This window comes from Dermacentor silvarum, chromosome 3 (assembly GCF_013339745.2).
Source record: "Dermacentor silvarum isolate Dsil-2018 chromosome 3, BIME_Dsil_1.4, whole genome shotgun sequence".
In the NCBI taxonomy this organism is placed as follows: domain Eukaryota; kingdom Metazoa; phylum Arthropoda; class Arachnida; order Ixodida; family Ixodidae; genus Dermacentor; species Dermacentor silvarum.
The window spans coordinates 223,852,689-223,878,778 of NC_051156.1; the positions used below are offsets into that span (position 1 = coordinate 223,852,689).

At 47.2% G+C, this 26,090-nt stretch overlaps 1 protein-coding gene across 1 annotated transcript in view; it reads right to left on the reverse strand.

Annotated features, from left to right (window-relative positions):
* Positions 1–26,090, reverse strand: part of LOC119446770 (sodium-dependent dopamine transporter) — a 75,040-nt gene that overhangs the window by 17,881 nt on the left and 31,069 nt on the right. Inside the window, exons 4-10 of the mRNA XM_037711311.2 lie at positions 15,138–15,276; positions 8,914–9,048; positions 7,239–7,342; positions 5,522–5,646; positions 1,735–1,847; positions 585–713; positions 198–297 (exon numbers count right to left, since the gene is read on the reverse strand). Of these exons, the coding sequence (XP_037567239.1) occupies positions 198–297; positions 585–713; positions 1,735–1,847; positions 5,522–5,646; positions 7,239–7,342; positions 8,914–9,048; positions 15,138–15,276 (845 nt within the window). The remainder of the gene's footprint in view (positions 1–197; positions 298–584; positions 714–1,734; positions 1,848–5,521; positions 5,647–7,238; positions 7,343–8,913; positions 9,049–15,137; positions 15,277–26,090) is intronic.

Here is a 26,090-nt window from a genome sequence, read left to right on the forward strand (position 1 = left end):
AAAACTTCGGTTGGGGCTAGTTGGTACGTAGTATTTTAACCCTTTGATGCCCAAAACTTTATTTTACAACAGCGTTCGCAGCGTGCGCGGATGCCCGGTTTCCTTGTGGCGCGGAGCATCAAGCTTACGCAACGAGGCTTGAAAACGAGTTACTTAGCTGCGTGTTGTCATCTCTAGAACGACGTACGACATCTCACCATAGATCCAAGAGACAGCCACGGCCTCGAAGAATACGGCGATCAGGATGGAGTAGCTCGCGGCGTAGCGGTCCAGCATGTTCACCACGTACACGCCGCCCTGACCGTGGGAAAAAAATCAATCGATCGATCAATCAATCAATCAAGTGACGCTTTTTCGTATTGAGGCAACTACTGCACCAGCGACTCAGTCATCTCAGAGTATTCTCAACAGAGCAAGACTTATTCTCTTGACTAGGCGTCTGAACGAACAACGGATTGGGTGCTGCTGACGCTTTCATATTATCCATCGGCTGTCGCGTACTCCTCTTTCCGCTATTTCGTGCATATCGCGCACGGCTGTTAGGAACGACGCTTCTCGCGTAACTTCGAGCGCCTGTGTCGTACCTGCGTGCAGCTGGCGAGTCCGATGATGTAGTAGAGCGTGAACAGGCCGGCCACGAAGAGCTCCCTGTGCCTCTTCACGAAGGGATACTCGTCGCTGAAGCCCGTGATGATCGCCTCTGAGCCTCCAAACTGCACAAAGTGAGACGATGTAGTGGGTTGACAGTCACTCCGAAGAGGTTTATTTATTTATTTATTTATTTATTTATTTATTTATTTATTTATTTATTTATTTATTTATTTATTTATTTATTTATTTATTTATTTATTTATTTATTTATTTATTTATTTATTTATTTATTTATTTATTTATTTATTTATTTATTGAGAGGGGGGGGGGGGCGTTGACGATGGCTTGCTGTGTAAACACGGCATCCGATTTGAATGCGCACTTAGGGTTTGTCGATTTCTCAAACTACAGAAATCAACAGACCGAATTTGGATATTTACGTTACTGTCTTGAGCACTCTCGCACCTCCGGGTTTCGATTTCCACAGAGAGCAACGTGGTTTCCGTTTCGTTCAAATTAGCATCAAATTTCCTCGTGCACCAAAGTCGTGTTTGCACCGTTTACTGTGTGTTTTACGGGAAAACCGACGTGTAAAGTGACCGCTTGCGCCGGGCCACCGACGGCTGGCAGCTGATGTTGAGAGACACGACCACACTATGCACGAGGCTCGACATTGATACTCCTGGAGCCTGTTGTTCCCTCTGTGCTCCTGCAGTGCAGGCCGGAGACCGTCATAAGGTCCCACGTCTGCTCCACAGTGGCTGTCGCACTTTCGATTAATAGAAACCGTCGCACTAAGTTGGCCCTTGACATATTTGTTAGTTTAATGTGAGGCCTGCAAGGTGGGAACAACTTTTCTTTCGAATGTTATTATTCCGGGAAAACAAACCGATACCTTTAATTCGCATGTAAAGTGATGAAAATTTTACACTTTCAGAGAGCGGGGGTGCCCGTACGAGTGACGCTTCGATATTGCCGTTAAGTTACGAGGTGCATTGCGCATTTATCGCCGGATATAACGGCAATATACCGTTGCTACAGCTTTGTCTATTCATTCATTTATTTTCTGTTAGCGCGGACACGACACGGACGAAACGCATTGCATTACACTTCGCCCCTATTGGGCCACACGTTTTTGCTCACCGAGCTGTCGAGCCCAAGCGTAAGCAGCATGAGGAAAAAGATGATTGCCCAGAAGGTGGAGCCAGGCATGGCGGCGATTGCCTCAGGATACACGATGAACACCAGGCCGGGGCCTGCGTTTCCGGTGACAAACGAAGGTGGCGTCAAATGTAGTTTTGAAGCGAGAGCTACATTGGCCGTATTCTCGCCGTTTCGCTGTGGCCGGTGGCCGGACCGCGAGCTGAGCCGTTGCCTAGCAACCGCCGCAGCTGGCACCGCCGCTCACCGCGCCATCTGGCATGATGTCAGAGGAGGAGCCGGTGAAACCGCGTTGCAACAACAAAACGGCTGTGGCCGGTGGCCGCACCGCGAGCTGAGCCGTTGCCTAGCAACCGCCGCAGCTGGCAGCACCGCTCGCCACGTCATCTATCATGACGTCAGAGGAGGAGCCAGTGAAACCGCGCTGCATCAACAGAGGAGGAGCCGGCGTTGCATCGTATATATTGACCCTTTTCGCGGCGATCCCGTGGGCGCTGCCATGTTTGATCACGTGGTGACGCGTCCATTGTTTGCCTCAACTGCCGCCGTTGCCTCCTTGTCTGCAATGGAAGTGTATGACGCCGGCGCGGCTTAGAAAACCTCTGTTTTGGGAGATATCGTAAACGGTGACTGGGTGAACGACACGAAGCTTTGATCACAGCTTCAGAGACATGCAAAAGCGCTTTCGGAGCTGATTAACCTATGTTCAAACGGCGCAAGCAGCGTATATTGTGCTTGTTCTAAAAGCGAGGCTAAGTATGCATATCAAGCTATCCAAACATTCCGCTCATGAATTGAATCAGGATTAGTGTGTTTTGCTCTTTGTACTTTATTTGGCAAATATTTTGAAACAGCGCGCGGCTTGTCAGTTTCTGACACAGTGAAGTTCCTCGGTGCGGCCATTATCTGATTATTTTCTGCCTATATAATCACTCGCGGGTGTGCTCAGTTCCGATAGATTTGTTCTTGCTGCGCACAAGGCTTGAAACGTAGCTGTTCTGCACATTACAATACCTCGTAGCAAATGCGTATTATCGCGAGTAACTCGCTTACTCTTGTGGACCTTAACGAAACATTCAGCTTCGACCATTCGTGCGCTATTGATGTAGTATCGTCAGTTATTGTGCATATATAGTGCGCATATATTATTGCGATAGCAATTATATGGACACTTCAACCGGATTTCTGCCGTCGGCGTCGCCGTCGTCGTCGCCGTCGTCGTCGCCGTCGTCGTCGCCGTCGCCGTGAGGTTCCGTATGGATAAAATCTTCGCCGCGCGCCGTATGCCCCAGCGGAAGCGTGCGGGGACGCGCGCTATCACGGAGAGCGAACACACTCAATCTCCCACACGCAAGCAAGGAAGCGGAAAGCCAGCGCCGGAGGGAGCAGGGGGGGGGGGGGGGGGGGGGGGCACTTCTCTGCCAACAACCGCGCTCGTCGCTCGTCCGCGCACAGTCTCTTATCTCTCCCACGCGCAAGCAAGGAAGCGGTAAGCCAGCGCCGGAGGGAGCGGGGGGGGGGGGGGGGGGGCGCACTTCTACGCTGCCAACAACCGCGCTCGTCGCTCGCTCGCACCGTCTCTTATCTCCACACGGCTCTGACCTTTATGCGCCGTGCATTCGCCGCTCAGTTTCCGTTGAAGCGATAGACCGCACGTACCTTCGCCGCTGCGGCGTATCCGCTTGCTGCCAGAGTTTTGACGGTCGTTGTCTGCAGTCATTCAGTGTAATCTATTCATGTTTGTTTGTGCGCGCTCACACCACGCTTGTTCATTCAGTTAGTAATAGTCGGGCCACATTTTCCAACGCACGCTACGCATGCAATGCTGCCCGGATTGGCAGTGCAGCGCTACAGATGTGTCCCTTCGCACGCACTGCCCACGGGAAGCGCTTCTCATCAACACCACCGTTTCACACGCGCCTTCTCGTGGTCATCGAGTCTCTCGTCATGTCGGTCTACTTACGCCGCAGCACACCTCCTTACTTAATCAGCTCATGTTTACTACAATTCATATTGTTACCAAAGCCGCTCACCTTACTTCGTATGACATTGCTGTGTTGCTATCGCATTCATTGATTCGCCCTTAGGGCGAAACTGTGACATTTTTTCAAGTGTGCGCCCATTCACTTATTCTTGACACGTTGGCGAAAGAATGGATGTAAGTTTCCGTGCTGGTTCAGGTAGATGTGCGTAAATACTGTGCGCGAAACCTACTATGACAGGAGGCGGCGCTACTCCCGTTATCACTGTTTAAAGAGCAGTACTCACTCTTCCCGACGTACCGGGGCTGAAGCCCTTTCTTTGAAGGTTAGCAATACAACGCAGGCGGATGAGCAAATTTCTGTATCCTCGATGAGAGCCGTACATCTCGAAGTGCCAGAAACACGTACGGACAATTGCAGCAGCGGTCCGCGAACTTGGCCCCACATATTCATTACATTCCTTAATATGCCAGTCACTATTTTTGCAGCCAACTACTGCATACGTCTTCAACCCACATGATTCAAACCAGAGTGAATAGAGCCCAGTGCATTAGCGAAAACTCAGTAGCATTTCCGAGAGCTGATCGCACAGAAGCAAGGTAGAAGCGGTAATGGTTTCGTATTCGTGCGCGGTCGCTGAGGAGAGGTATGGCGCGCCGCCGTGAGCGCCATCTCGTTTCTCTAAAACAAACTGCTCCGCGAAAAGGGTCAATAGAAGGGGTGGCTCAGTGAGATTCGTCGGAAGATATGGAAAGTGAGTCTGAGAGACTGAAAGAAGCCAGGCTTCGTCGTCGGAACGAAACCAAGAGGAGGCAGCGAACCGAGGAGACAAAGGAAGAACGAGCCGCACGCCTCGAGAAGCGTCGTAAGTACGAAGCGGCCAGGCGAGTGGATTCAGATGAGGATAGCACCAGAAACGTGTTCAAGTCACTGGACGACAACCCCTTACCCTCCCACCTCACCGACCATCGGCCCGGCCGTCTTTGTGGCAATTGAGAAACAACAAGATGAAGACTTTCAAAATAAATGCCGTACACTTTAAAAATGTCTAGTCTTTAATGTAACCATAACTTAACGAGAGGTAACAACCAAACCTAAACACTCAGACGTACGAAGCTAAACGATAAGGATGTAACCGTAGAGAAAACCAAGCTAAACAATAAGATTAACCGTGCCTCTCGCTACGCACGCCCAGGCATAACTGAGTTAAGCCACAACCAATTTTTACTATCTCAGTCCTGATTTATTCGCCTGGTGCGTAATTTTATGAAGCGCTACCAGCATTTCAACAAGTTTAACAATTTGCTTGAAATATTGTTTATAATCAGAATATATCATCAACGTCTTTGCGATGTCGTGGATCTTCCTGCGGTGAAGCACGCACAATGCGGTCGCGCTAGCGTGTCGTCAACATTTGCGACATGAGAAAACAGAGGCGGTATTCTCCGAGGTCGATCACTGTCAGGAAAATACATGTTCGCGTGATTTCACTTGGCTAACACCAGAGGCGTCGGCGTCAATATAAGCGACAGCGTTCCCTGCACTGTGCCAGGAACGCTATCGCCCATAGCGTCCGCTGCTGCAGTGACCCGAAATCTCGCAAAAGTGATTGTATTCCCGACAGTGATCGACTGAGAACGCCACCCTAGCACGTGGTTCGCCTCGTGGTTATAAGTGTATTCACACGTGTTCACGTCTTCATACGACATCTCTGTGGTTGCTGACTTGATCCCCTTATGAAGGCGACGGTGTATACCAGTACAGTTCGGCGAAACAAGAATGCTTGCCTTCGGTGGCCACTTTCTCAATGGGGATGTCCGCGCGTTGAGCCATGTAGCCCAGCACGCTGAAGATGACGAAGCCCGCCAGGAAGCTGGTGGCACTGTTCACCGCACTCGTCAGCAACGCGTCTCTGCATGGGTTGAACAGCGCCACATGAGGCGGGTGGGGCAAGGTGAATGAGTGCTTGCTCGAGCCTGTGCTATAGTGCGTACGTGAGTAACTGAATCAGCGATAATGACAGTACACGAGCCGGTAAGCGAGAGCACTGTGCTCAGTCTGTATCACACGACAAAAGCATAACGAAGCCTAATTGTAAATTGTCTGGATCAACATGTAAGAAGTGTGATGAAAAAAAATGTTGAGTAAAACGCATTGTTATCAGAGGAGTATGTAGCAGGTAGAACGTTTGTGCAACAGCGAATATAAAGGACGACACTAATGTGAAATGCCCGCCGTGGTAGCTCAGTGGCCATGGCGCAAGTGCTGCTGAGCTCGAGGACGCGGGTTCGATCCCGGCCGCGGCGGCCACTATTCGATGGAGGCGAAATGCAAAATCGCTCGTGTACATATAGGTTTAGAGAGAGAAACGAAGAGGTAAAGATAGGGAGGTTAATCGAGGACGTGCCCGGTTGGCTACCCTACACTTGGGGAGGGGGAAAGGGGAAGAATAGATAAGGAGAGAAAAGAAAAATAATAGAGTCAGTCATTCGCAGAGACAGTCAGAAGAATATTCGCTGTCACAAGCGTTCGTACAATCCAGCATTCTTCACGAACTGCAGAAGGGCTTTTGTGGCCTTTTGCATGCAAGAATGCATAGGCCATAGCCCAAGGATCTTTTCTTCCGAGAACGTTCTGTTATCTGACAGGTTTAGGTGCGCGTTAAAGAACCCCAGAAGACGTCAGCCTTTCATATTTTTTCTTCAGTTTTGAAATAAATCACTGTCTCATTTGAGAAAACCAGGTTCTCTAAGGGCTTTCTTAGTTATTATCACCATCAGCTTATTTTATGGCCGCTGTAAAAAAAGAGAGCTGTCCCTGCGATCTTTAATTAACCATGTCTTGGGACAGTCGACTCCATTCTAAGCCTGGAAGTATTCTTATCGCGTTCCACCGCTTAATTCTCAGCTGTACAAGAATGTGTTTCTGTTCCTTTGGCATCGATTCCGTCACAATGATTGACCGCCGATAATCTCCGGTACTCATTATATCACCTGCTCAATTCCGCTTGTTTCTCTTAACCTTAACTACATTAACAGCTAGACCCGCTTTCGTTCTGCGTTATGCTGCAGTCTTCCTGTCAGCGTTTCGCCTATACACTTCTTTTACCATCCCACGTTGCAGGATTCTTAGCTTCTTCTTAAGGTTCTTTGTTATGCCCCAAGTTTCATGCTTATTGTTTAATTCTAGTATAATGCACCGTTCCCCACACTGAGTGGCATGTAAGCGGCTACACATACGCCTGCAGAATTATCTGTCTTTCATTAGAGTGCTTTCTCTCTCTCTCCTTTCAAGGACATATCGGTAAGCTGGCTTGGGAGTGCCAGTCATGCTCATCAGTTTATTTTTATTCGTCCGAAAATCTCCTCCGTTGTTAGTACGGGTGTTCGATACCAGTGCACTGACGCAAGGTGTCGTAATGATTCCCAAAAACTGCTCGCATTCTTGCGCGAATGCCTTGCACTGCATAGCATGTACACTCCGGCCATCACGTGCATCACCGACCTGTAGACGTTGTTGTGGAACTCGTTATAGCTGGAGAATGCCAGCAGGACGCCAAAGCCGGGACCCAGGGAGAAGAACACCTGAGTGGCCGCATCCACCCAAACCTGAAAAGTAAATGATCAAGGGCAGCCAAATGATGTCACGTTGATTAATGGCTGCAATGAAAACTGTTAGCGAATAATCTCGTGGTCCCAATCTTGGACGACCAAAATATCACTCATTTTTTATGTCAAAACAAGGTGCAGGGTCCGTCACGCAATATACGAAAAGGAAGTTCAACTGTGCCTGGTGTTTGGAAAGGGGGAAAATGTATCAGTACGGAAAGGCACTCCGACAGCACATCATTATCGGCGGCAATGCGCATAATTTGAATCAGCCCACTGACTTCTAGAAATTCAGAAATGGTCTTTTTAATTAGAATAATTAGGGTGGTGCATAATAAAAATGGGCAAGTAAACAGCGTAGCTTATCCTCTAGGCGACTTCATATACATCTTAGAACTAGCGCCAGTTTGGAGAGTTCCGTACGTCGTGAAAGTGTGGCACAAAGTATGTTGGCGCTGCATGCAGCATTGTGCCCAAGTGTGACGTAACTTTCGAGCGTCATATAGCACGCGCAACAACAGCGTATGTGGCAGCGCATTTCGACAGCAGATACTTTGTCATAATAATTGCAAGAATACAAACCAACTTTACAAAAAAATTCGGCGGAGACACTTAAGACTGCTTGCTTACGCGTGGAAATGCGAAAGCATTATAGTAGTCCATTTGGTGGAACCTTTAGTCAGCCAGATGGTTGAGACGTGACTTGTGCAATCACGCACGCACTAGGCACACCTTTAGTCAGCCAGAGCCGTGGAGCCGCCTTGGCGTCGGGGAAGAGTGCTCGCCTCGCACCCAGGAGGTCCGGGCTCGATCCCCACCCATACCGATATGTACCAAATTTTCTTTTCAAAGTCATTCATTTACTTTGTTAACAGGAACTTCTCTGAAAAATTTGACGTCAATCCGAACGTTTCTGACGTGTTTCACTCTTTGAGCCGTCAGCCATTTTTGGTACCATCGCTCGGCCATGCCGCCGCCGATGACGCCGGATTTTCGCGTAATGGGGCATATAATGCTGTCGCATTAAAACAATCGTTCTACTACCGCGGTACAACATTATGCCTCCTCCCAATCGTAAGGGAGTCATGTTTGGTTTTGGTTCGCGGTGAACTGGTGCGCAACGAATGTTTCCGAGCGTTCGTCCTACACCGGTTGATAATGAGTCATTAAATCAACACATGAAATGAAACTTCTAGCACCCTGCAGTTAGTTATAAGCGTCAATAATGTTTACTGGATGGCTAGTTGATTATGCGCGCGTCCTTTCTGGCACTGTTACAGCACATACAGAAGCCGAAAAGACAACGACTGCCCTCAATAAAAAGTGTTAGTTGAAGGGCAGCACTCTGTCCTGTCCTAGTAACATTGCTAGGAAGGGTGGTTATAAGTGCATACTTGTCTCAACTTTTCGAGATCCGAAGCATAGCAAGTTCATCCGCACGAGAGGGGCGTATCACTCGGCCTGCATAGAGCTCCGGTGATAGGAGCGTGTGCACCGTGCTCATCGATTTCTATAGCAAGCAGCCGCGAGTGTGCCCGCATGCCAAATACTGACTGCGCAGTGTCGCTCACCCTCGGGTTGGAGAGCACGCTGAAGTCCGGCGTGAGGTAGTAGGCGATGCCCTGGGCCGCACCGGGCAACGTGGTGCCGCGGATAAGCAGGATGAAGAGCACGCAGTACGGGAACAGCGCCGTGAACCACACCACCTGCGCGGCACAGTGAGGGCTCAGTCTCCCGGGGTTGCTCCTATCCGGTCACCCTGTGCGGCTGATGCACGACAGGCGGATACAGTGGGCGTTGCAACACAACAACCATTGCTTTTGTTCAAGGCACAACCGAGCCTGCAGCATAATTAAAGAATTACTGAATTAATTACCGATACGAACAATTAACTAACTACCGGCGAGAAATTTCTGCAAAGTGCGGGGCTATCTATATTAAGTGCCAAAGAAACGGGCATTCAGTGAACGGAGATGGCGTGAAGGGCCAGCAATTTTATATTTTCGCTCATATTTGTCAGGAAAGCAGGAACAATATCTTAACAAAAAAAGCTGGCAGGCTCCAATGACCCTTCCATTTTCTCAACTAAAAAACTGCGAACCGCATTTACGAGACATTATCTCGCGGCTCTTTTTCTTCCACGGTTCATTTCTTTTCGAGTTGCAACACGATATTTTGTCTTTTGTTTTCTAAGAACGCGCATCTCTCCCGGGCTGCCTTTCCTATTGGGCCTCCGTCTTCACTCAAGTCGACGCGAAGGCCTCGGTATGTGGATTTCCACGCCCCGGTCTGATTGCGAGTTCCTTCGTGTTCAGTGGCGACAAACTGCACTGACAGCGAGAGCCGAAGCGAAACTTTGTCCATACTCACATCCACTGTGTCGAAGCTCTTTCCTCCCTACTGCGCATCGTAATGCGCAGTCCGAAGAATCTGCTCGGCCAGTAACCGACACGTTTAGTCCATTCCCTAACTCATGACAGCTGTTCGCAATAAAAGTGGCACTAGCCATGCCCCTGCGACAAACTCTACGTTCCATTTATTCTGTCTCCAGCAAGCACTACATTTTCTCTCAGATACCCTTTCAGCCAAAGGAGTAAGCCAACGCGCTACGGCGCCGATTCTTGCAATTTCGTTTATAGGTAATCATCCATGCAATGCAGGCTAGGCATCGAACGACTGAAAGATGAGCAAGTCAGTAGGTATTCATCGTAAGGAAAAGCAGGCATGCAAAAGCAGTCAAGAGCAGAACGAAGATGAGAATATACGGCCGAAGCACTAATATACCTGATAAAGACCGCAGCGCTAACTTCAAAGCTCATTCAAGCCAAACAAGACAACCTCAGGTCAAAAAGACCTTGAAAAGCCAGATTGATTCACGAACATTTAGTTGTCGAGAATGAATCGTTACCTATTTCTAATAGGCGGAATTGAGAAGCTTATTCAGATGCTTTATTTATTTAAATAATAACGTCGTGATATAATGCACATCTTTGCCAAAGTGGTAAGTGGGCCATATTGCCGCTTAAGCAGTAAGAAATTATCCTCCACAAAGTGGCCATTTCCAGCCCCGTAACGTGGACCACGTTCTTTGAAAACGAAAAGAAACGTAGCAAACCGCTAACGTTGCTGTCGATTTTTACCCGCAAATATAAGAGAGAGAGAGAGAGAGAGAGAAAACTAAACTCAAACAAGAAAATTGCCTTTGCCGCGAAGCACTGTTGCACTGCGGCTAAGCAACAGGTTTCCGGAGCAGGAAGGCCACTCGAGTCATCCAGGCGAAGCAGCGGATAATGTAACTAGGCTACAGTGGAAAGAAGAGGTTGCCAGTAAGTGGCGCCAAAGCGAAGACGCGAAACGCTTCAGGACAAGTACGTGTGCCTAACGGAAAAGAAAAGGGACAGATGTGTTCTGCAGGTTTTGTCGAACACAAAGGCCCCGCCCTTTCGGTCGCTTCAATGCCGCGAAAGGGATCGCTGTGGCCGTAAAGGCTCGCCAAGCGTATCGCCGCCCCTTTCCGTGGAGAGGCCAGAGAACGTTGACGCTAAGCGGCGGCGTAGAGGTAATGGTCATCCCCGTTTTCATATTTTCATCTGCCCTTCACTTCAGCCTCTCCTACTTTATTTCCTTTCCTCTATGCGTTGGTCAGTGACTTCCTACGCGATGGCCCTTCCCTCGCCGATCTGTCTGCTATGCGTGCCTCTTTTTTTTTTTTTCTACAGATGACTTATTTTGCGCTTTTTATGTGCATCTGTTTCTGGCCCGCTGCAAGGTGGCCCCGGCGACACGAAAAGCCACTCGGCTGCAGCGGCCATATTGGATTTGGCCCCCTGACTCTTTCGCTGCCGCGCCGTCAGCCGACTCTCCGGGCCGCACTTCCGGCGGCTGCAACCAATTAGCTTTTAACCGGAAGTGCACTGCCACCTGCACCGGCACACCCCGGCAGCCAGACCGACGTATCGACCACGCCAGAGGTCGCCACCCTTGCCATAGTGGCGCCCGACACTGTGCTCGACTGAGCTCTCTGTCTGACTTTTCCTCCAAATTTTGATTTTGAATACTCTAAAACGTAAAAAAAAGAGAGAGGGAAAAAGACGGCCTATTTTTGATTTATTCGTTCACTGCGACTTCATCTATAGTGGTGTGGATTTAATTCTACACACTTGCTTGAAAGTGTTCCCTTCCACCCATGCTTTCTTTATCTTTTTACGTATAGGCCAAAATAGGGTTACAAAACGGTAAGCTAATGTAACGCGTCGAAAGTTACGCTCATAGAACAAATGCATATGCACAGTATTTGCGATTATGGCCCCTAATCAGCCGACACAAACCCTTGCTTCTACAACGACGCAGCATTCTTCGCGAGACAGAGTGCAGGTCCAGATAACTGGCAAGAGAACACCTCAGTGATAACGAGGCAGGAGAAGGACAGCACACACACAGAGCTCGTCTGCGCCTGCTGTACTTCTCTTCGTCGTCCTAGAGCTATCGACGAAATGCAGCCAACGATCCACTTACCCGTTTCACGCTTAACCACGGGCAGGAAGATTTTAAGTTCAATGCAAAGACGCCACGATGTACAAAGCGCTTAACTCAATAGCGCTCACCACACATCTTTTATTCGTTTGGTTTAGTTCTTACAAATCTAGCACAGCGATCTGTGCGAAGCATCTCCCAAGGAGCGCACCCCTGTGAAGACGGACAAGACAGACGCCTGCGATGCGAACCACGCACCTCCTCCAGCTGAGTCGGGCGCCCAACTCATCATGTGCCACATGGCTGCCTAGATGCTCCCCGTTCGCGGCACAGTGACTGACCTGGCATTAAAATAGACATCGGCGAAATTTATTTCTACAACAGGAGATAAACATCTTCCAGTGATCTCTAACTGCCATTTCCTGATTTAACCAAGACTATCACATGCCTGCAAGTTCATCACACATCCATCTTGTCACCCGCCGCAATCGACTGTTTCCCTTCCACTGGCGCCGGTTCTGTCATGGAACACACCAAGCTTTACATAACCTGTCGAAATTCATTTATTTCTGTTAAATTTACCTACAATAATCTACCCGCGCTTGATTCGCAATCCACACTGCCGTATTTTTATGTCTTACGACTAGACTTACCATTTCTAATTACATCGCTGGAAACGGGTGTCCTTATATGGCCTGATTTCCTTGTCCGCCGAGTTTCAGCTTGACAGAAACATGAACAAAGTAGTCCATGCTTGCGGAAGAAGTCATGTTCGCATACATCGTAATACCTTCTGACGCACTGTAAACGATAGTAGGAGTGTGTCCTCCTTTATGCACTTCGACCTATATGACTTCACGTGACGGGTAAGAGTCGCTTCGAAATCATGACTCATATTACAGGAGTAGTTGGAAGGGCAGGAGGAAAGAGAAAAGCAGAAGGCAGGGAGGTTAACCAGAATAACGTCCGGTTGGCTACCCTACAGCGGGGGAATGGGATAGGGGAACACTAAGATTACAGGGAGAGAGAGGAGGAAAGGAAAGAAGGAAACTAGCGGTGAGTTCGCCGACACGTGTGCTATTGCACTATTAGTCAAATACGTTCACGCAAGCCCGTCGTCCTCAAGAAGCACCAAAGTGCCTTCACCACTTTGTGGTCCGACGAGCGATGGGGGCGGTGTTCCAGCAGCACTTGCACGAAAAGCCTCCGATTGTCCATTTTTTTTTTTTTTTTTTTTTTGGCGCGTTAGCAAGTTCTTGTCTTTCTGGGGCATATCGTGGACAGTGGCACAGCAGGTGGTCGATAGTTTCTTCGGTGCCGCAGACCTCGCATGCTGTACTGTCGGTCACTCCAAATAATGTAGAGTATGCCTTTGTGAAGGCAACTCCTAACCAAAGGCGAGAGAGAAACGTAGCTTCACGTCGAGGAAGTCCGAATGGAGGTCGGAGTAGCAGTGAGGGGTTTAATCGATGCAGTCGTGTATGTCTTAAGTTTGGCGAGTTCCACTCGGTCAGAGAGAGACTGCGAGCCAGGTGTCGTAAGCTGCCTTGCGGCGTCTGTCCTCGAAAGCGGAATTGGAACGCTGTGCTCTTCTTGATGTGATGTGCGAGCAGCGTTATCTGCGGAATCATTGCCACTGATTCCACAATGACCCGGTACCCATTGAAAGACAACTTCGTGGTCTTTATGTTGGACGTGATGGTGAAGTTTCACGATTTCGTATGTCAGCTGTTCATTACATGAATGATATCCACCTGCTCTTCTGAAGCCGCAGAAAGTGCTTGTCCATCGGTTCTAGTTGAGATGCGGGACGACGCTCAGCGAGGAAGTCGAAAAAACAGTGATGCAATCTGAAGAAACCACATGCGTTCGAAGTGGACTACGGAAATATATATATATATATATATATATATATATATATATATATATATATATATATATATATCGTGCATATCGTGTATATATATATATCGTGACTTCGTGCAAAATTTTTTTATCGCCGTGCAAATTTTTGCCATTTGGAAATATACTCTCTCGACCAATAAAAACATATCCCGACGATTACGATACTCCCTAATGCGAAATTTGAGCGCAGCTCTATACGTGTTTTCATTTCGCGATATATTGGCTGGCGCGGACAATCCGTCTCGTGCGGCACGTTGCAAACGGAGCAAAGTGCGGCGCGACTGCCTCGCTAATCGACACACGCTACTCCGCAGACCTCCGCTCATGCAGCGCTTTGTTTTTCATATATGGTATCGGTAGACGCGCTCGCCGCATGCCTTATCGATAGAGTCATCGGTGAACAGACGACACGCGCGCTTTTATGACGTCTTGCGCGGCACTACGCTTTTCTTCTCACGCTTTCGCCGTACCCTCTTCCTCTGCTTTCCTCCTCGCGTTCTCTTCGCTATGGCCGTCTTTCATCCCCTGCTGCGCTCCACGTTCGCTCTTTATTCCTTCGCTGTGCTCGTTCGCTCGGTTACATCGAGGGACACCGACGCACGATGCAGGAACGGGCGCCTAAGAGCTGCGCTCTAATATGAAAGGGAACAATAAAATTATCTTCATGATGCTGTAGTGGCTAGGAACAGACGCCTCGCATAAATGCATTCAATGAGCCTAAATGGACGGCGCCAAAGCTACTTGTTAAGCATTCACATGTCATATACAAATCCATGCACCGTGATTCACCTGCACTTGTAGCAGCGGCCTAATTCCAACTCCAGAACATACGCCTGGGATCACTTCATGCTTAGAAACCGGCTACAGAGCACTTACACGTCGCACTTTCATGTAGTTACGCGCTTCAATTTCTGCTGGTGGTACATCTCTGTGGGCATCACATGCACTTGAAAAAGGGGAGAAGTATAAACCTTACAGTTGTAAAGGAATTAAAGATCACGCAGGTGTTTCATTCATCGCGAGGTGGTGCCACCGAACTGAAGCGACTTGTGACAGACACCAACAAAACGTGAAGAAAAACACTAAAACCTGCGCAAGCTTTCTTGAAGTTCGTTCCCTGAGCACTGCTGAAGTCACGTCCAGGCGTAACGTGGGTAGGCTCGATAATTGGAAGCAGCAGGCCGACGTGAGCGCCCTCAAAACCTTCTCTTTTCTGTCTCCGGAATCGCGATTGGTTGATGTGGTTCGATATCATGGTTACATAGGTCAGTATACCTACTCAGTACAGCAGACAAAAATAGGGGAAAAGGGATAGACTTAGATTTTATGCAGTCAACGTATGTATTTTTTAACAGTCCAACGTACTAGTAAAATGGTCTGGCCCAGAGACTGAGAGAGAGAAAGAGAGAGGAGGTACCTTTCCGGAGGTGGAGATTCCTTTCCAGAGACTGAAGTAGCAGATGATGTAGACGGCGAGGAGGCAGAGCGCCATGTCCCACTTGATCGAACCTAAGTCGTCGATGCCCGAACTGTACTGAAGCTGCAGTAGGTGGCGCCTGCACGCAGGGTAGGATAGGACAAACGGGCAACTGTCAGGGGACATTGTCTTTCGGGTACGTTTAGTTTTTAGCGTTCTGTTCATGAGAAAAGCAAGGACTTACAACAAATATCCACACCTGCAGCTGATGATTAATGCTCTCAGATCCGCGCATTACACGTGCGCGCTGAATTGACCTCAGAAATTGTTACTGACGTACTGCATATTTTACATGGCACTGTATATAATATATATAATTATTTCTTAGCTTAGAAGTAATTACCACGAGACTACCGTATTAAGATAAATAGCAGTCTTATATGTTAGACAATCCAGCTTCATGACCACAGCAATGAGCCACTACGTTGCTCCAGCATAGGGGTTGTTTTCAACCAGATAACTGAACGTTACTGGCTTGGGCGTGTTAGTAATTCATCGTAACACAAGTACAGCGCAAAATACGGAGACAATATGTGTGTGTGTGTCCATCTAGTGTGCGTGTATCCGTCTAGTGTGTGTGTGTGAATTCATCAACCGAGCAGTATAAAAGCGTGCACTGTCGGCGCAGAGCCTTCCGACGTCCGGCGACGAGGATGGCGAGGACGAAGAAGCAACTATCTCCGGAAGAAGAAGCGGCGCGGCAGGAAAGACGACGGGAAGCTGCTCGAGCACGGGCCCAACGACAAATAAAAGAAGCATACACAAAGTAATGTCTCGTTGTAAATATTTTAATCTTGCTGAACGACACTTACACATAAATCTGCCAAAAAAATCACCGCAGCTTCACTGACTTAACGTCGCGAAGACTGATGAAACATGGGCAGCTGGTGGCTTCAACTACCACCACCCCTCACTGTAAAGCTAAAGATAAGTTAAAGTTAAGTAAAATCCAAGTTAAAAGCTAAGAAAACAGTGGAGTTAAAGCTAAGTAAAATGCAAGTCGAAGCCACCAGCTCTGCTGTTTCATCAGTGTTCGCGACCTTAAGTCAGTGAAGCTGCGGTGATATTTTTTCTTAACATACGCGGACAAAAACACATACGACAGGTCGAGTACAAACTTCCGAGTTATATAAAAAGATCGCTTCAACAGTCACGCGATTGCTGTGAACTTACACACCGGCAAAAAGCACACGACAACGCATGAATGCGAATTGTGAAATTGAATTAATTGAAGTGTGTTAGCCAGAATATATAAGCAGGCAGCTGTCCATAAAAGGCAGTTCCTTATCAAAAGTACACATACGACATGCTGATACAGGCTTAATCACCCCTTCGCGTCACGTAATAGAAGTTGACTCAGACCAAATTCAACGAAAGAAGTAAGACTGACAGAGAGGTAGTAGAGTATTAATTACGTCATTCAGAAACGTGAAACTTGCATCGGCATGCCGTCTGCGTCCCTTCTCGGTAAGGAACGGCTTTTTCTGGGCAGCTACACGTGCTTTTGGCTTACACGCTCTGCTCATAATTCATTTGGCATTCACGATTTGTTGTTCGCTTTTGGCAGCGCGTGTGTTTACCGCGATCACGTGACTCTGCCTCTGGCAACGAATGGTCAGAGGCAGGCGACTGGACTAAATTGTGTGACAGACTGACAGTCACTGACTAACTAGTTATTAAAATATAATTGGTAATTAATAACTTAATTATTCTTAATGGCGCATGTTTCAATTCTGCATTTCAGCGTAGGCAGGGCACAACGTCTGTACTATTTGCAGGAGTCCTGAGACTAGCGCCAGTTTTGAGACATCCCTCCCCAAGCTTGCCGAGAGATGCGTCAGCGTTTCTGTCATTAATTTCGCAGAAAGGTTCCCTGGCATAATGCAGGGGAAAACTAAGTGAACGGTAAAGTATTATGTAACAGTATCACAAAGCAGAAGTAAATGAATGCAGATTATCGAAGGTAACACACGGACAGTCAAAGCGGTATCCGAAGAGCGACACCTGCCGTATGTGTTTTTGTATCATCGACATAAAAGCACATGCAATCTGCATCGAGACTCCCTGTCCCAGCATTGGTGGTTATAAGGATACGCTAAAAGATGACGGTCCGTCAATGAAGCGCAAAAAAATGAATAAAAAAAAAACAAGACGGGAGAAGCAAAAACTCCCTCAGCAATTTGGCCATTATGGACGCCTTTCTTACTGTTTTAGTTTTTATTAGTTATTACAGTTAGCCCGAGTTAAGTCGTAGGCTCGGTTTGAGCGGTGAATTAAATTTTATGCGTAAGTGTCAAATGACCCATTGAGCGAAATACAGCTCCACTAACGTGAAACCTGGGGAGGTGCGAAGCCTGCAGTGATGCACCACTAATGCTCTCATAAAGCAATGGCTCATGCCCCCGTAAAAGCGGCTTCCTCATTACGACGACAGAAGAGAAGTGAAAGTCTACGCTGGAACGATGAGCGGCAACGCAGCCAGCTGTGGAAGATGGCGACGAACGCGGGAGCAGTGGCACGAGCGCGTGCCGAGCGCGAGCACGACCGCTTGCTTACCGTGACTACGACAGGAGACGCCGACAGCCAGGGCGCATAAGGTGATTCGCACCTTAAAAAATAACACGACGATCCAATGCTTCTTGGAATCTACAAATGACGCGAAGCTTGTTTGAGTTCGCGAAGTTGCAGCAGCAGCGGGTGACACAAGCACAGCTTGGTCACCTGTAGCTGAATTAGCTGCCCACGTCATGAGCACGAAGGCGACGTGTGATGCTTGTCGAGGGAGGAATGTTGGCGAGAGGCGTAAGAGCACGGATGAGTATACGACACATATTGCAAAGGTTTCTATAGACGCATGTGTCCCGTACCCATTCTGGGGTATTGACCAAAAACTGGTACACACCCAGCGCCCCAAGTTGTCTATTCGACGAGAAACCTTACGCACGTCAACCCTCGTCCGCCCCTCACTTCTCGGAGGGGAGGTCAAGGAACGGACTAAGCTTAAAAAAGTAGGGGGGGGGGGGGGAGAGAGAGAAGAGGAGGCGCATCTAGGAACACATACGGGGAACACTCTGAATGCGAAAGCAGTAAATACCGTGGCACCACAAGAGCAGGAAGCCCGTGGGGAAGACGAAGGAAACGAAAGACATTGCGCGCACCTATACGTGCGAGTGGGGAGGGAAGTGCCGAGGCACTTTGGTGACGCCCGCCAGATCGCATCCATCTATCATTCCCGTGAAGTTAAGCATTGCGAAGCCGCGAAGTAAATACACGCAGGCGGCGGCGCATACTTACCGCACGGGTGATGGAGCGATGGGTGGGAGAGAGATTTCATGACGGCCGTGCCGGGAAGAGCCGCCAAAGAGGAAGCGGCGAGAGGAATAGAAAAGAAAGAGGCGGTTTCGTCACTTAAGATGAAACTCTGCCATATACATCAGCAGCGCAAATGCGTGTCGGGAGACGGGCCACTCTTGCGATGCAGTGCCGGCAGTGCAGCGGGGCTTTGCGAATATTACGACCACGCGGTGTGATGACGCTGCGCGTGAATCGCGCACAGCCGATGCCGCGTTCAGTAAGACAGATGTCTCACTAAACACGTTTAAATCCTTTCGGAAGATCACAAGCTGACAGAACCGCGGTGTTCTACAGAGCACTGTGTGGACCCCGTGAGGGCCTGCTAAAGAAGAAAGAAAGGAAAACTATAAAAGCAAAGAAAACAGCTGCTAAGAAAAGAAGACGTTTGGCTGTCGGTTCATTCGAAGAAAACCGCAAACCCAACGTTTTGCGCATGCTCCAGACCACTGCAATCACATCTAACATAATCAAAGTATCTGTGTTGCTCTAGATACTTGCATGCGCTTTATCGGCATGCATAACAGAGGACGCGATGACACGTTGTACGGATCCGTATTTTGTAATTAGGTATGCTTTGAGAAGCTCGCGTTCCAAAATCGTACTTTCATTTCTCACGCACATCCTTAATTTTGTGGGTAAAGCACCACTCCCGAAAATGAGAAGGTAATCTGTATACCCGTGGGTAGGCAAGAGCAACGCATGCATACCCAAAGGGATCTTGCAAACCCATTTCGCGGCCCACTTCGTTATGTTTAGCGGCATGTTTTGCCGTGAAGCTACTGGTGCACTTAATTTTAGCGATACGGCTACACAAACCACAAAGCTTGCTGAGTGCTGAAGACCGGATCTTTTCACCTCCTTAAAATTGTGCGAAAATGCGAGCAAGCAAAATATGACGGGAACCGTCTACATCGTTGTTATTTGATATTGCCTCGTCTGCATGGTTTGTCACTAGCCGCGTTGTTCTCTTTCGCAGCTGACCCGGCCGCCGTTAAGATCATGATGGTGGTATTGCCGGTGGTTATTAATACCACCAGCATTTGCGCCCGGTGCATATGTCCAACAATCATGAATCCCGTTACTAAATGCTCGCTATGCATATAAAGAAACCGATTGGTTCACAACGTATCTCTATTGTAAAGTTCTCTGATGCAGATTCTAAAGACACGCGAAACCTGCCCTTCCACTGTACAAAAGCTGCCGTTTAATACCGATTTTACTATAGTTCCTTATTTTTGATTTGGCTTATAGTGTCGAACTCAATTTGCTTGTCTTACTCTCCTGTCGATCGGCATGTTCGCTTAGTTGCAGTTTTCGCATATCCGCAATATTCACGCAAATAAAGAAAGATCCACGCGAACACTTAGTTGGCATAAATGTTTGCAAACAGATGATAGATTCAAACGCTTAGCTGACGCTAAGAACAGCGTCGGCTGAAAGCGACCATATAAAGGTCCGGAAGGATTTCCAAATGAATTCAATGTTCCCTACATATTCTTTAATAATTTATATTCATATTTCACGAGACAATGCTTAAGGCTGTCACTATAGTATCTACTCTGGGCCTACTCACTGTCTACAACGTTCCACCTCGATTGCCTATAGTCTCCTGCATGTAAGAATTCTTAATAAAAACATTTGCGAAAGTAACCTCCGGTGACGCCGAGAGTGAGACGTATGTCACACCATCATCCGCGACGACTCTCTATGCAGCACCGTCAGGACACCTGGTCAGGAGATCAGTGCTTCCCTGCATTCATTCCGGGAATCGAATCTGTGCGTCACCCACGCAAAGTGGTGCGAGCCAACCAAATTTACGCCAATCACTTCTGCGTGAAGGGACTCTAAGAGCGACTCTCCCGTGCGCCTATCTTACAGGAAAGGATCCAGACCTGGTTGACCATGGTCGCCACCACCCGCCCAGTTTTTCATACTCGTAAGGGTGGACAGCGAGCCAAGGACATCGGACAGTACATCAAACCACGCCGACCCCTTGATCTTACACACTGCTAATACAGATGAATATGTATACATATTCATCTGTATTAATTTCTCTTTTCCAAAGCCCGAGCATCTGTCTGTCGGCCCAGCCGTTTTGGCAGTGGAGTCCAGTCACGACGCGCTTGCACGCTCATCGAACACCCATGTCGGACACGCTCCTGCGAATTTGCAACATATGCCACACCCATGTTTGCTTACAAGATGTTTGCTTTCAAGATGTTTGCAGCGTGCTCCCAATGCACGCTGCAAAGATCTTAATTGATTGCAGGCTTCACCAGACAAACTTTAACAGACTCATCTACACAAGGTATGCACGGTTTATACGAATTTTCACCTCGATTCTTTCTTCATGTTTTTTTTTTTTTTCGTTTTCCTTCGGCGATCATTTGAATGCCATTCATGGCCTTTTGAATATTGTTCACCCTTCAGGGCGTTATTATATCGTGCTAAAATAGCCGTCATGAGTCACGTTTTCCACGCTGCGCAGCTGGCACTTTCCTGTACGGAAATCCAACGGACGCGGAGAGGTATATTGCGTCTCATAAAGGAAAATTCCGGGCGCACAGCTCTAAAGAAAAGACATGTAAACATGGCTGATGACAATTATTGTTTCGTGGTATAATTACACCCTCAAGTGTAAAATCTAAGCCCAAAGTGATTGCCCGAACGAGACAATACAGGAGGGGCTTGGTTTTCGCTCGAAGTGTTCCTAACAGCTGACGCCCTAAATCTACGAGTCAACCCAACGTATGCCTGGCGTTAGCCACCACCAACGTTACTAAAACCCGCCACGGAGTTAGATTCTGTAGTTAATTGTGACGGAGTGTCAAGCCACGGCCTTTGTAACGGCCGTGGTCAAGCGAACGCGGCCGCGGTGAGCGCTTTCTCAGCAAGTGGAAGGCGTGACGTCGACGCGTGCATATGTTTAGATTATGCAGCATTCCCCCGGCATTGTTTTCACGAGCATCTCACAAGTGACGATTTCTCACCATTCAGCACCCGTTCGGTGCAAGAAGTGCAAAATATGGCGCGTCGGGCACGGCCCTATTGGGCATAAACCGTGAAATAGAAACTCATCGTTGGAAACACACACAGAAAAACCACCGTGACCCTGATTTCCATGCCGGCTATCGATACCAGCAAGATCATTCGAAATGGCACTACAGTGCGTGTTTCTTTCTTGTTGCACCCTAGCACCCACTTATGCAATTTTAAAAAAAAATCCCGCGTAGCTAATGCCGAGGCAGGTTCACAATGTTATTCGTTAAAGCTATGAAAACAAAATGCGGCTGCCGCTTTCCTTGGTACTTCTTTTACCTATTCCTCTAAACCACATTTTTTGTAACACTTTTTTTAAGAGTATCGCCATAGGTCGTCAGTTAAGCGGCCACTCAGTCAGACTAAGTGACAATTATTAATTATTTTATTATACGCACTTACCCTCGCTCCCACTCACGTGTCATGCCCACTGACACTCACGTTCTTATCCACGTGTACCCGTACTCACTCACGTTCATACATTTGTATCGCAAGTCTTTCACATCAAAAAGTTAATGCAATGAACATTGGCTACGAGCAGCGCAGTGGTTATGAGCGCTTATTTTTATTTATTTATTTCATTTATTAATAATGCAATTCCCTTTCTGGGGATTTTAGCAGGGTGGTTTGCAAAATACAATAGCGAGCAAAATTTTCGAGGTCAAGCAATACAGGTTTCACGTAAACCTGATAACGCAACAAAAAAATGCAATGCGGTCACTCTAAACTAGATACAAACGATGTTAGCGCTGGCGACAGCACAGAATGATTAGTTAAGTTATTCCACTCGGTAACAGTTCTCAGAAAAAAGCAATATTTAAAACAATTACTTCTAGTAGCAAATGGTGTAATTGAAAGGTTATGTCGTTGCCTAGTGGCATATCCAGATGAGAATTTCATAAATTCTGTCGTGTCCATGTTATAATATCCTTTAATTATTTGATAAAGAAACTTCAAAAGTGAGCAGCGATCTCTCTCGCTTAAGGTTTGTAGATTAGCTTTCAACAATAGATCAGTTATCGATGTGCGGACAAAACTATTTAAAACAAAACGAACAGCCTTTTTTGTATTCTTTCCAGTTGGTCAATATTTGTTTTTATGTAGGGGTCCCCAATAATCTCAGCATAATCAAGTGGTTGTAATATAACTGTCTTGTATGCCAGTAGACGAACTTGATGTGTAGAGAGCTTAAGAGCTCTTCGAAGGAAGTACAGCTTACGGCATGTATTGCTGGTTACAAGATTTATGTGTTTAGCACAATTAAGGTAATTGGTAACCAAAATACCTTAATACTGCGTAACTTCAGAGAGGTACACATTATTAGCCGTATAGACGTAGGTAACAAGGTTTTGCTTTTTTGTAATTTTGATGATGGCTGTTTTGTTAAAGTTAATGGCCATTTGCCAGGCTTCATACCATGCACAAACTTTCTCAAAGGCCTGCAAAGGTTATGGTTATCTAATTAGCGCGAATGACGACGCAGGAATGGCTGAATAAAACCAGAGAAACCAAAGTGGCAACATCCACCAAAGAACTAACGCCACGACACAAGACTTGCTCAATTCCTTTCAAAAATAAATGAATCTACTCAGAGATAAGGCTCGTAGTTACTTAATGAACAAGCTGTGTTAATCCGAATTTCTTTTTCGCGTTCTTTAAGCATACTGCCAACCAACAATCTTATTATTTTTTTATGAATGCCCGTATTTCGTAACGAACAAATTCAATTTTCAATTCCTCATTTCTTATCACCAGTCGCACCAAGCGGCCAATATCGGCGTCAAGAGAGCCAGGCCGGCATCCCAGCCAATGAATTAGCGCGAAAAGAAAACAAAACGAAATGCACTCTCGTAAAATAAAGCCCCGGAACGCCGTTTTTGAAGCAGTCAGAGCTGTGAAATGCTTTATATGGCGCAACTTTAACAATTACAATTTCCAGAGTAGAAATTATAATTTACTGAGCAAGCTAACGCTCATCATCACAAACAAAAGTAATTCGACTAGTATATAATTTAATTCCCGCAAGGACATGTAACGTCTGACGTTGCAGCTGGTCCTGCCTGCTTGCCGTTACACGCAGCGTGCTCTGTATAGCGGAGCACCTACTATGTGTTAAAAAAAAAAAAAGACATGAACAATGTGGCCACCAAACGCTGTATCCCAAATTATATAGAACTCAGTGTCAAACGACCCAAAAAATAAAAAAGGAAAGTATAACGGCATGCTGCCCCCTTCTCTCATTGATTGCTCCTTCTAATGCGCCGCTGCCTCAATGTATACTTCATATTTTTATTTTTTCTGCGGGATTGAGCTTGCCGCGGGCGCTGTTCTCTCCCCGCTGTCAGTATCCAGCGGTCGTCAAGCGTCCCTACGTGGTGCGTCACCGATTCAAAATTGGGGGGTCCTGCATGTCGCCTTCTCCCCGCTTTCTTGCGCGAAGGCGCGAGGTCGTCGCATGCAGCTGTGTGCGTGGAGGTAACACTTTGTTTGTAATCAAGTGACGTTCTTGTGGTGATGGTTGGGTGTATGCTCGAACAAATGTGTGAGCGTGCAAAATATTTTAGGTGTAGTACTTTACTGAACAATAACAGGCATCCCCTGCTTGATGTTTCGTGAGCACGATGCAGCAGTATCCGCAGCAGTTGAAGGAAGTTCGAGGCTAGGCGGTTGTTGTACCAGAACCGTCTCACTTAGGGTCTCGGTTCTAGGGCTTATAGGCATGGGGATGATGTGTTCAATTTCCTACAAGCTATACGAAACGCTTAGCACGCTACTTTCTGCGCTCGCGAAGCTATTATTTCTTGCTCAAAGTTTATGACCTGAATAAATGACACATCATCCGTGTAAATACTGGACTTGCACATCCAGCACGTCTGTAGTTGTAGCGAGAGGCACTACAACGTTGTTTTTATCAAGTGTCTAATCACAGAGGCCATAAACTGGAATTTAGCTGAGGAGATACGTCCTGCATGCTAGCCGCACATAACGCATGCAGCCGTAAGGTTTCTTGAGCGCGAATATTTTTTCCCCCAAATGCATGCGTTGTTAGTCTGAAATATGGAAGCTTCTGAAAATCGTTCAAATTTGCAGAAAATAAGAAAGACAATCTGCGGAAAAAAATGTCGCACGTACTTTAATCTGTGTGTATGACCCCCAATGTTTTTTTTTTTTTCTTTTTTTAACAGAATGTTGAATCGCATCCAGCGCCAAGAACAGCCAGCGCAAGTACGCATGTCGTGCGATAGATAAGTTCCCTGGTTCTATTCCAACACCGGTTTCTTTTCATTCCCCGCCTCGCTAATTCCTTTCATCGAATATGGTTAAAACAGTGATATGCGTCAATCTCTCTGTCATCAGGGAATTTCGAATTCCGCAGTCTCAGTGGTGGTGAAGATTGCACTGTAGTTTACGCGTCAGCAAAGCAGGCAAACTGAACCAAATGTCCCAAATTTCTAAGGTCACCACTGTTCTACCGAGGCAGCAAGCGAGGTGGACAAATAAAAGAAACAGCCGAGTATGTCGGGACTCAGTGTGACAGTGGTATAGTCCCGGCGGCATCAGGATACGCATCGGGAAAACTGTATTTATTAGCGGCGCGCATGCTGTTACGTCACATTGGTTAAGTCACATTAGTTAAGTCATACGGTTAAGTCACATTGTTTCCAGTTTGTCGATATTTTATTTCTTGAAACATTGCCCATGCCCGCGATGGGGAGTGGCCACGCAAGGACACATTAAAACAATTATTAACAAAACTTGGAATAATAGCAAGAAAATAAAGATATTTGATGATTAATTATAGTTTATTCTGAAAACTAAGTAATAATTGATGGAATGTCCGATAAAAATCGCAGCAGATACGGCTCCCCTACAAAGCCAACCTGCTGAATGCGTCTATGTACTTCAGAAGTGCATTTCAATTGGTCCTGTGGCAGCGGCGAGCAGCTCCGAACGAGCAACTACATCACGAACAGTGATGTACTCGAGAATTTGACGCAAATACGTCTCGTCTGGTAGCATCACTGTTAGGAAAGAAACATCGCAAGTCACTGACCATATAGCCAAAACAAAATGACGTTTGAAGATGACGAAAAGGGGGATTAAGAAAAATATTGCGCAAGGTGGTGCAATGGCGGCAAAGGAGGAAATGGTCAATTTCTTCTTCTTTTTTTCCGTTAGGAAAGAAGCAAAGGTTGAAAATCGAGAGTCCGGACCTATAACGGTAAAATAATTTAGAGGCGGGACCCAGAAGCTGGTCAAAGTCACCTCGCATTTACATGAGAGGCATTGATTCGCGTGTCATCGTAAGCGCCGGGAGTAGACCAACTGAGTAGATCAACTGTATGGAGCGAACTTCGTTGTTACGACACAGCTTTGGTTGACGCGAACTGCATTGTAACAACGGTGGCGCTGATAGCTGTAAAAGAAATACCACGGCGAGTCCTATATAGGGACGCAACAGCGGCCAGGTAGTGGCGCACTGCATCTGGGCCAGCCCGT